This window comes from Dendrobium catenatum, unplaced genomic scaffold, assembly GCF_001605985.2.
Source record: "Dendrobium catenatum unplaced genomic scaffold, ASM160598v2 fragScaff_scaffold_756, whole genome shotgun sequence".
In the NCBI taxonomy this organism is placed as follows: domain Eukaryota; kingdom Viridiplantae; phylum Streptophyta; class Magnoliopsida; order Asparagales; family Orchidaceae; genus Dendrobium; species Dendrobium catenatum.
This window is the reverse complement of record NW_021319218.1, coordinates 1,061,211-1,072,655: the sequence shown is the minus strand read 5'-3', so window position 1 is coordinate 1,072,655 and position 11,445 is coordinate 1,061,211. Positions and strand designations below refer to the sequence as shown.

The window sequence follows — 11,445 nt, the reverse complement described above, 5'->3', positions numbered from 1 at the left end:
GGTTTAAATAAAATACTATCATTGCACTGTAATTACAAAGGCAGTTCCACAATAATGTTGATTAAGTTCAAGGGAATGCACTCTCTACGTTTTTTAACATTCCACTTCCCATTATCAAAAAACTCGTACACCTTAGTATTGAGCAAAGTAAAAGTATTCAGAAGATTATCAATGGACCCACACCCTAACCGGTTATCTTGCCAGAAATAAATGTCTCCCTTTCCCAAACACCATTGAATCAAATGTTCCGCTTCCCATTTAATGTTACAAAGCCTTTTCCAGACCAGAGTATCAGTTTTTTTATACATGCAACAGATAGCATGCTTATCTTTCTACATTTATAAGCTTAATTATGCAAATGATTTCAAAAAGTGGATGAGTTGCTTGCTGGTTTAACCCAAATATGATCATTAACTTTAGAGCATCAATCAATGAGAAGAGAGGAAGCATTATAAAATATTCATTTGATCTTAGTTTTGTATATATTATGGAGTCTGTCGATTGATAGAAGACCAAACACCCCAATAAAATAGTTTGAATCTTGCTGGTGATTTCATTTACATAATGAAAATTATTGATGAAAAAAAGTAACATTAGTATTAATGTCTCTAGATGAGTAATAAATATCAAGAAGAACAACCTAGCATATTTTATCTGAAATTATAAGAATAAAGTCACACTGAAAATGATTAAGGACTCCTACATTTATTCTATTATGCTTGATATCACATGCATTTTTTTAGTTCATTTGATATGACATTCATTCCAACATGAGTACACTAGTAGTGACACCAGCACGAAGGGGACTCGATGAATCCACGTTGATGATCCGGTGGTTGTCACCGGACACAACTCCAATAACTCCTTGGGAAAAGAATCCACCACCTGAGAACAATCTCAGAATATAGAAAACAGATACAAATTGAACCCGAACTGACACCGACAAAGAGTTCCTCATAGCTCATGGAAATGGACAGCAGGGTTGGCTGCCTCTAGTTCTTGCTCTCCAAGCAATTGCTCTCAAGAACTACTCCCAAGCATCTAATCTCACCAAGAAACTAATTCTTCTTTCCGAATAAGAAAACTCATATGCCCCGTCGGCAACGCCAACACCTTGCCAACTATGATACCAAATGACGCCAAATGTCACCAGCCTGAAGGGGGCTCGATGATTCCACATCGATGATCTGATAGACACAATGAGGCAATTTTGGTTGGCTAAACTGGTCTGGATATTTCCACCCAGTGTCATTCGCCCCGTCTAAGAGAGACTTCAACATAAGCTGGAGTCGTAGTAATACAAGCAAATGACACTCTTCAAGAGTTGAATTAGACTTGACATCAAACTAATCAACTATTTCATGCAACAAAGTTGAATTTTAACAAACATCAAATGCATCTGACAGGGTAGTAGAAGGATCAAAAGTTGTTGGAATCATGTTGAAAACCTATGGACATTTGAAATTGGAGAGAAACCCACCGTTGTTGGGTGGCAACAAGATTTGAGCTTTTGTCAAAGCTTCCTGTTGGTTTGTGAATTTATGTGACGTATTGTTGATGGAAGGTGTTTCATGGAATAGGTTGTGAAAACCATTAAAGGAACTTGATGAAGTGGATGCGATGGGCATTGAAGATACATGAGGCTTTAGGGTGCATGTTTGAGACCTTGTACCAATTTGAGATCCCATTGAGAGAAGTCCTGAAGCTAGAGATGAATATTCTGAAGATAAATGATCTGACTCTGTTTCCAGGAATCATCAAGACATACACTATCCTTGAAATTAGATGAGCCCATAGAAGAAATTACAGCAGCAAATGTTTCATGTGAATAAGTGAAGTTCCAATCTACATACTCATATCCAACTTCCCGGATTCCAAGTTGACGAAGCAAATGCTGAGCATGTCCTACGAAGTTTGAACTTGCATAGATCTTACTTGCATCATCATCATATATGGATTGTATAAGATCAAGAACTCCACCACATGTCGTCATCGTATAGGTCGTACACAAGTTCATCGTAGAGAGGTAAATACAACTAATTCTGCAACGACTCTTAAAATTCTTCGAAGCTGGACTCGATCAATGATGGAGTGGAAAACTGATGAGGTGGGCCTTCAAGCATGTCTTCGTAGGTGGAAGAGATCTGATCATTTGAGATGCCCTCATCGTCTTCATTAGTTCTTAAGGATTTAGTTATAACGAGAGATCTTGAATCCCAGACACCATTAAAGTCCCGATCAAGGGGGCTCAAATTTTTTCTTCATTTAATCCTTGACAATCATAGTTTGTGTTAGGAAACTTCTTGTAGAAGATCTTCGATTTCTGCTTCTTGATGTGATTAGTGAAATGTCCATCGAGAATGCATCTGTTATATTCTTCAAGAAGATAAATTAATTTAGGGTCTTGCTAAAGTGAACTTTGCCTCAGCCACCCTCCTACACCTAAGGTCCTAGGCCTTACTCATCTTCAATTTTCTTGAAACTAGAAACCAATTTCCATGATGGAGGAGGAATCTTTAGCTATTGCGGTGTCGGTTGGCTGTCAGGGCGAAGAGGCTTCACTATCGGTGAAAGAAACAAATAAGGCCGATTCGCCACCAAATCAATTCCGCCACCGAGGCCGATTCGCCACTCGGTTCGCCACCGTGGCCGATTCGCCACCGAAGATAATGAGGCTAACGGTTCTCCACCAAGGATCAAGATAGCCCTTCAATGGCTTCCAAATGAGGCCGGCGACCTCCTCTAAACATAAATGGCCAAAGCCTTTAAAAAGGTTTGCAAACACCTCCAGTTGGTCTCAAGAAGATATGCTCCTCTCTCAGGAATCACCACCTCTCTATAAAAAAATAAGAAGATCTGCTTTTCAATAATCGAGGATCTTGACTTCAATCTCTCAGGAATCACCACCTCTCTACACCGAAGGCTAGATGAAGCTTTTCCTCTTCTTGATAGCTGATGCAATCTTGAAGGTAGATGACATATGGAAGTAAAGGTGGCGTTTAGTGGCAAATTCTAGCATGCAAAAATCTTGATAATCTAAATTACAGATTTTAGATTGTGAATCTTGAAAAACTATAGAATTCAGATTATGAAACTTGAAAACTGTAGAAATTCTAAATGAAAAAGTTCTTGATGCAGAATTTTGAAAAGAACAAAATAATGAAAGAAGATGCAGAATTCTGGAAAGAACGTAATTTTTAATGTATAAGTGCTGAATTTGGTGGTCGTTGATGTTGAAGAACAGATGGTTATTGTTGGTGTTGAGGCAAGAACCATGGAGGATGCTGTTATTTGGGCTGTCTTAGGGCTAGTTGATGGAAAAATTGTGATCGCCTCCACACTTCTTTGTCGACTTTGGTAAAAGATAAGAAATTGCAGAAAAAGGAGGCTATTGGTTGTCGGAGGCTATTGGTTGTCACAAAGATGGAGGATGTGGTGGCTAGTAGAGGAGATAGATGGTGACCACCACCTGGATCTTTTTCCAGGATACAAAAAAATGAACAAGACGAACATGCCAGCTTTGATACCAAATGACACCGGCCCGAAAAGGGCTCGACGAATCCATGTCGATGATTCAGTGTCCATCATCGGACACAACTCTAAGAACTCCTTCTTGGGAAAAGAATCCACTACATGAGAACAATCTCAGGATATAGGAAATCAAAACAGAGTAAAACTACTCTAATATTATTTATCTAAAAAATCCTCTATTATAACAATAGCTACCTATTTATAGAAAAAAGGTTGTTACATATTAGACTACACACAATCAAAAGCAAGCACTATACCTATGTAGCCATATAAGCTACCAAATGGAATAAAACGAGCCTGAAGTTAATACAATGAAACAGCTCAGCTTCGGCGTCAAGTAGAATATGCATATTGACATGCATGTCGAATATATATATATATATATATGTTATAGTTTGTAGTATTAATATGATTTGCATCTATTATTTAAGATAAGTACATAATATGTCATATATGCATACAAGAAAGACTGGCTAGAGATTTAACTGATTTGGGTTATCTAAAGACATATTGCCTTATACAGGAGGGTACGCTGATGGACTTTCTTTTAAATAAAAAATTATAGTATATTCATTAAAAAAATACAAAAAGAGAGGTATAAAGATATTAGCTGATTTGATATGATTGATGAGTGATGACTCCAACATGAAGTCACTTGACTTATTAACTCATGATTGATGAAACTAATATAAGATATGTTTGATACAGGAAAAAATACCACACAAGCTAGATGTCCTTACTTCCTTAAATATCATATAATTAATATGTGTATATGACATGATTCAATATAATTAGAGATGATATGGTATAAGATATATATAAGTTATATGACATGACATGATATATGAATTAGATATGTGATTAGACTTACTCATGTAAATGATACTTGACATTGATACAAGTACATGATACATAATACTGATATTAGATATACATGATACTAATATGTGATATATGCATGATACATGATACACATGCACCAATATGATATAACATGTATATCAATAGATACATTGATACATGATATTACAAGATAGACATACTGACATATATGATATGATATAGATATGACATCTAAGATATTCCCTTACATTGATAATTGACTAAACATAAACATTATGCACTAATATTGACATTATATAGACATATACTAACAATTGATATATATGTATGCATTGATTCATATGATAGTAATTCCCATAGCATTTCACATGATACATTAAAATAAAATTAAGCTAGGGATTACATATATTGATCCAACATACAAATTTCTATTATGACATTTGGCTTATTTATAAATAGTATAGATGATACTTATAGAAATATTATATAGATGTTACTATTAAAACTGATCACTATTGTTCATATTAACATAGTACTACTCATATGGGTTGATATTGTTCATATTGATTTTATTTAAATGATTACACATGCATAGTATTTTACTTTCGAAGCATTTATTATAATTATAGGTTCCGATAACTTACTACACTTTTTTCTCATTATGTGATTTACTTATTTGCAGGGTATATTGAGGCGATTAATTTGGAATAAATTTTGCATTATTGTTTTAATAATTTTATTTGATATTAATATGTATTAATATTAGGAATGAGAAAGATTCCCTTATGCTATGTTACTGATATTAAATAAAAACTGCTTTTATAAAAAATATTTATTTTTATTATTTTTTTCTTGGAAGATTTGTAATTAATTTGTTAACCTCTCAAGCTAATTTTCCATCACCATCAAAAGTGCCCTACAAAAGTCTGATCTTGGGCCTCAAATACTCCTAAGCCAGACATCCCATCCCACACTTATACAGTTATACTGGTGTAGTACCCCACTAACATTATTTTAAAAAAAACAAGAATATGAACCTAAGAGAATAATTTTAAAAAAGAATAAAATTAAAAGAAGCATTAAGCAAATAAATTAAAGCCTAATCTCAATTAAGCAATGGATTAGATTCTTTTAAAACCTTAATCATTTTATATCAAACTGCTAATTATTTTATATTTAAAACTAAACTTTGCTCAGTCCATCCTTATCTAATCTAAATGGCCACTATTTTTTTTTTAAATCAATATTTATGCTTCAAAATATAATTTTATTTCATAAGATAATTAATACTTGTAAAAAAAACATTATATATTATTCTTTTAAAAGTAGAATAAAATATAATATAATTTCATCAAAATATCAAATCATATTATCATCATTAACAATCTAATCACAACCCAATTCAACTTGACTCATGATCAACTCCAAGTTATTCGATCAATCTCACAGTGAGCAAATCAAATTATAAGTTGATTTTTTATTTAGGGTTTGTTTGACACTGCTTTTAGACAATATCCATAATTTTTTTTACTATTAATTTATGAGTTTTTTTTTCAATAAACAAAGCACTTAAGCTAAATTTCTCTACAGCAACTTCACAATAATTTTTTAAAAAATTACAACCATTAAAAAAGATCCCTTGGCTTTGTTTGGGATGGCCTTTTTATTGATTTATAAAGCTATTTTTAAGTACAAAAATATCTTAAAAGTTGAAAAAAAAAAAAAAAAAACAATGTCCTGAAGCTTAATATCCATAACTTGTAACACTGGTCCTCTTCTAAAGACATGAATGATAGAGTTAAATTAAGTTGATTTTTTGGCAGTATGTTCGCTCTACTAGGGTTTTTCCCCTGCTTTGGCGTTTGCTGCGAGGTTGGTCTCAGCCGTCGGTGCCTCAGGAAAGCTTCTCTTCTCGAGTCCCCCAATTTTTTGGGTGTTTCATTTTTTGTTTTTTGGCTTTAATGTCGTCTACCCTTCTTCGTGACCAGGAATTTTCGAATTGAGCTTCTCCGACTCTTTCATTTAAAGAGGTCTTGTCTGGGACTTCTTCGTCTTTGGTTCATTCTCCTGATTTGTGTATTTCTTATCACCAAGGTTTACCGGTGTTGGTAATTTCGGAGGAGGAAATTTCATCGCTTGTTGTGCTGTTGGAATTTTCTTTGGTTGGTATGTTTCCTGGCTAACATCCTTCCATTAATGTCATTCAGAAGTTTTTCTTCAGCTTAAAACTCATTGGTTTGTTCGGTCATAGTTCTTAACCCTAGAAATATTTTGATTAAGCTTGTTAACGATTTTGATTATAGTAGGATCTTCTCTCACCGATCTTATTTTGTGAATAACTGTTATATGAAAGTGGTTAAATGGTCCCCAAATTTGGATGTTGAGGTTGATTCCCCGATTGTTCCCATCTAGGTTTCGTTTCCCTATCTTAGGCCCCATCTCTTCTCACCTCGGATCCTCTTCAGTTTGGGTTCACTATTCGGCCGAACTCTAAAATCGGACACCGCCACTGCTTCGGGTCCCAACCTTTGGTTGCTCGCATCCTCGTGGAATTGGATGTTACCAAAAATTTCCTGATAAAATCTGGGTAGGTTTGCCGGTTATATTCAATCAGTGATTTTTTATGATATCCTTCACTTTTGTATGCATTGTAATTCTTTGGGCAATTTGAAAGAGGATTGTCGTATTTTACATCCTCATCTTAATACTGTTTCTAAACCAGCTCCTTTCTCTTCTTCTGTTTCGTGTGCATTGCCTAGTTGAATTTGGGTAATACGATTTTTGTTTTGCTTGTGCCGGAAGTTGGAGTTAATGTTCAGGTGAATGCTGACTTAGTTAATAACTTAGCGAACGTGGTGTATGTGGAACATTTGGATGACGATTGTCCTTTGGCTTTTGCCTTTGAGGGCCCAATTGTTGGTAATTTGGTCCCTTCCCTGTCTGTCACTATTGAGAATGCTAGCCTGGTGGTAGGGAATGAGGTGTCTTTGAGGTCTCCTTTGGGCCCTTCTCATTCTGCTCCTCTGGTTGGAGTTAGACATTGTGATACTAAGTTAAAGGCTAGTTTTTTGGGTGTGGATGTTGTACCTGGCCCGATAGAATTATCTGGGGAGGTGAATTCCGGGTGCCTGCTGTACCGGGGTTGGTTGATGTGTCTTCCCCGACCTAGTCTTTAGTCCACACTAATGTGGTCTCGCATGTGTCCAATGGAATTTCGGGAAGTTCAGCTACTTTTATTAATGTTTTGATTACTGTTATGTATGCTAGTGAATTGAAGTCTTAGGTGGCTAAATCTGTCAAAAAATTTATTTTGGTGCAAAATGATTAGCTTATTCTGAGTGATACTTCTTCGTTTGATGGGGAGGAGGATGAGGATTTTGGCGAATGTCAGGAGGTTCCACCTCTTAAACTTGCTGACCCTAGTTCCTCTAATGGTGGTAATAAACGTAAGAATAAAGGTAAAAAAGAAGTAGGCCTTGCCTCTTTTCTAATTGCTTTTCGGCGGTGGTTTTTGACGGCTTTGTGGACAATTATGAGGAAGCTCCGAGCTTTCCCTCGCTGACTTGGTTGGTTGACAACCGAGGTGATTTGGACTTGTGCTTGGATTGCTTGGTGGTTTGAATTTGGGGGACTTCTCACCTATGGATGGTCAGTGGTTGGACGCGTGGTTGGTGCAGGGGGCTTCCATTCCTGAGTCCGATTTCGTGTTATTTTAGTCTCAATGTATTGCCTCGAGCTATATGTTTTGAGTCCTTTTCTTTGTTGTTGCAATGGCTTTTGGTCTCGGACTGTAATTTTCTTCTGATTGAATAAATGATTTATTTTTGAAAAAAAAAACACTAGTCCTCTTCTACTTGAAAAAAAAAATATGATTATTAATAATTTTGAATATATATATATATATATATCACCACCATTAATCACAAAATGATAACCTCTACTGACTTCTACCATGTCATGACCGCCATCGTCCCTCTCTACGTCGCCATGCTCCTCGCCTACTGCTCCGTCAAACACTGGCGCATCTTCACCCCTGACCAATGCGCCGGCATCAACCGCTTCGTCGCTCTCTTCGCCGTGCCTCTCCTCTCCTTCCACTTCATCTCTTCCAACAATCCTTTTGCAATGAACCTCCGTTTCCTCGCCGCCGACTCCCTCCAAAAATTGCTGGTTCTTGCTTCACTCGCCGTCTGGCCCGCCATCTCCCGCCGCTCCTCCTCCATCGAATGGTCCATCACCTTCTTTTCCCTCTCCACCCTTCCCAACACCCTCGTCATGGGCATCCCCCTCCTCAAAGGAATGTACGGCGACTTCTCCGCGAGCCTCATGGTTCAAATCGTCGTCTTGCAGTGTATAATTTGGTATACTTTGATGCTCTTCATGTTCGAGTATCGCGCTGCAAAGTTACTTATTGCGGATCAATTTCCCACCACGGCGGCTTCCATTGTTTCGATTACCGTCGATTCGGATGTGCTTTCGCTCGACGGTCGCCGAGAGGCGATTGAGACGGAGGCTGAGGTGAAGGAGGATGGAAAGATGCGTGTGACGGTGCGGCGGTCTAATGCTTCGAGATCGGATGTTTATTCGCGGCGGTCGGGGCAGGGATTAGCCGGCGCGGCGGCAACGCCGCGGGCGTCGAATTTGACGAATGTGGAGATCTACTCGTTGCAATCTTCCCGAAATCCGACGCCTCGTGGTTCGAGTTTTAACAACACGGATTTCTACTCTATGGTTGGCCGGAGCTCGAATTTCGGCTCCGGTGATGTGTATGGGCTGCGCGGCGGAGGAAATACGCCTCGGCCGTCTAATTTTGAGGAGGAGAGTTTGAGTAATGTTCCGGCTCCGGGGACGAAGACGAGGTTGCATTACTCTGCTCCGAATCTGAGTGTTTTGGGAAGAAAGGCCGTGAAAGCGGAGGATACCGGCGGAGGTGGTGGCGCGGGAAAAGATTTACATATGTTTGTGTGGAGCTCAACTGCCTCTCCGGTATCGGATGTGTTTGGGAATAATCAAGAATATGGCTTTCCGGCGGCAGGAGAGGCTAACGGGGCTAAAGAAGTTAGATTGACTGTTTCTCCTACTAAAGGTTGGGAAATTAGGCAATTGATGTTAACCTTGATCTTTTTTAGTTCAGCTGGTTGTGAAAAATTGAATTTTTTTTGCAGGGGATTGCCGGAAAGATGAGTTTATGGAGAGGGGGGACTTTAGCTTCGGGAACAGGGGTGTAATGAGGGACAGGGAAGGTGTGCCCGAAGCCGGCGACGAAGAGAAGATGGAGGAGGAAGATGTGAAAGCAAGTGCGACGGTGGCGGCGGCGGCGGCTATGCCGCCGACGAGTGTCATGACAAGGCTGATACTAATAATGGTGTGGAGAAAGCTTATTCGAAACCCGAACACCTATTCCAGTCTGATTGGTCTGATCTGGTCATTAATCTCCTGCAGGTATATAACAACCTAACATATTTTCATCTCCTGAATATCTTATTTTTAGAAAATTAGTAGTTATAGCATATTTATATTTAATTTCCTTTACACAAAAATGTATAATTAACAGTACAAAATTATAATCTGCAGATGGAATATTGAGATGCCTGCCATTGTTTCCAAATCCATTTCCATATTGTCGGATGCTGGTCTGGGAATGGCAATGTTCAGCCTCGGTCTGAATTTACTTCTTCGCTTATTATCATTTTCATATTTCTCTGAGTCTCTGTAATGGAAATAATAACTGAAGCTGAGAGAGAACTTGCAGGTCTGTTCATGGCGTTACAGCCCAGGATCATAGCATGTGGAAACAAGATGGCAGCTTTCTCCATGGCCTTGAGATTCCTCGTAGGCCCGGCCATTATGGCTGCCGCCTCCATCGCCGTCGGCTTACGTGGCGTTCTCTTACAGGTCGCCATTGTTCAGGTCATTCTCTCTCTCCCTCTCTGTCTCTTCGTTCTCCTATTTCTCATCATCTGTTGAATGCAAAACTGTGTCTTTAACTATGCCATTAATGACAGGCGGCCCTTCCACAAGGGATCGTCCCCTTCGTCTTCGCCAAGGAGTACGGTGTTCATCCTTCTATCCTCAGCACAGGGTGAGTGCGCTAATTACGCTTAGTTGGTTTGATAAAAAAATGATTTTGATTGATTTTCTTATCTTAACGATCATCGCAGTCGAATTGTTGACTTGAAATTACATTGATGTGATTAGTAAGCTAATAATTACGTCTGTGCTTTGTTAATCAACGCAGGGTTATATTTGGGATGCTAATTGCTCTGCCTATAACGCTGGTATATTATATCCTGCTGGGGCTGTAGGAAGTAACGGTCGAAAATTCATAGAGGTAGAAGGAGAGAAATCTGTGACAGAGTGAAGTGAGAAGATGAAGAAGGCGACTTGAAGAAAAATATTTGGGGGAAACAGAGAAAATCGATCGGCTCAGGAATTGGACCCGGCTCGCTTCCCTTAGATCGAATTATTGTACTGTAAAATGTTTTTTTTTATTTTTTTGTTTTTTTTTTCTTCAAGCTATTCAATATGGGAGATCTTGTTGAGCTTTTTTATTTATTTTTTTCTGTGAAATTGTATCTGCTTTTAATATTATTTTTTATTCTGAAGTTTGAATATGAGTTTTTTTTTTTTAATTATTTTTTATAGCTTAAGTTTAAGCTGGCTTAATAATTGGTTAAATGAAATAAGTTGGCTTCCATTAAGCCTGATTTATGTTGTATTAGAGATTAATCTGTTAGGTTCGGCTGTAACTTTTTATTATAGTTGTTTTAATACTGTTACAGAGAAAAGTTTTTTATTTTTTATTTTTTGAAAAATTCTTGTAGAAAAATGCATTTGCCAAACAAAAATTATGATTGCCATATAAAAAAAAATATATATGAAAGCTATCTCAAACAAAGTCTAAATTAATATTTAACTATTTATATGTTTAATCTTCAATGGAAAGATAATTTTGAAAAAATGTTGTGTGAGAATATGGCGTTAAAAATAATTAGGGTGGCATTTAAAATTTTTAAAACCAATATATTCTTAAAACAATTTCATTAATAATTAAAACCAACGGTTACAACA

General features: G+C 37.4%; 1 protein-coding gene across 1 annotated transcript; it reads left to right on the top strand.

Annotated features, from left to right (window-relative positions):
* The first annotated feature begins 8,287 nt into the window (after positions 1 to 8,287).
* On the top strand, positions 8,288 to 10,708 carry LOC110103023 (probable auxin efflux carrier component 1c). Its single transcript, XM_020831569.2, has 6 exons — positions 8,288 to 9,460; positions 9,540 to 9,816; positions 9,949 to 10,034; positions 10,127 to 10,284; positions 10,380 to 10,456; positions 10,613 to 10,708. The coding sequence occupies exons 1-6, from the start codon at positions 8,302 to 8,304 to the stop codon at positions 10,677 to 10,679; spliced, it is 1,824 nt and encodes a 607-aa protein (XP_020687228.1). The 5' UTR covers positions 8,288 to 8,301; the 3' UTR covers positions 10,680 to 10,708.
* Positions 10,709 to 11,445: the final 737 nt, after the last annotated feature.

What these genes read in the sequence shown, in the direction of transcription:
- LOC110103023 (XM_020831569.2), top strand. Translation starts at nt 8,302, where the DNA reads ATGATAACCTCTACTGACTTCTACCATGTCATGACCGCCATCGTCCCT. An exon ending in GACTGTTTCTCCTACTAAAG is followed by an intron (nt 9,461 to 9,539) that starts GTTGGGAAATTA and finishes TTTTTTTTGCAG; the next exon opens with GGGATTGCCGGAAAGATGAG. An exon ending in TGGTCATTAATCTCCTGCAG is followed by an intron (nt 9,817 to 9,948) that starts GTATATAACAAC and finishes TATAATCTGCAG; the next exon opens with ATGGAATATTGAGATGCCTG.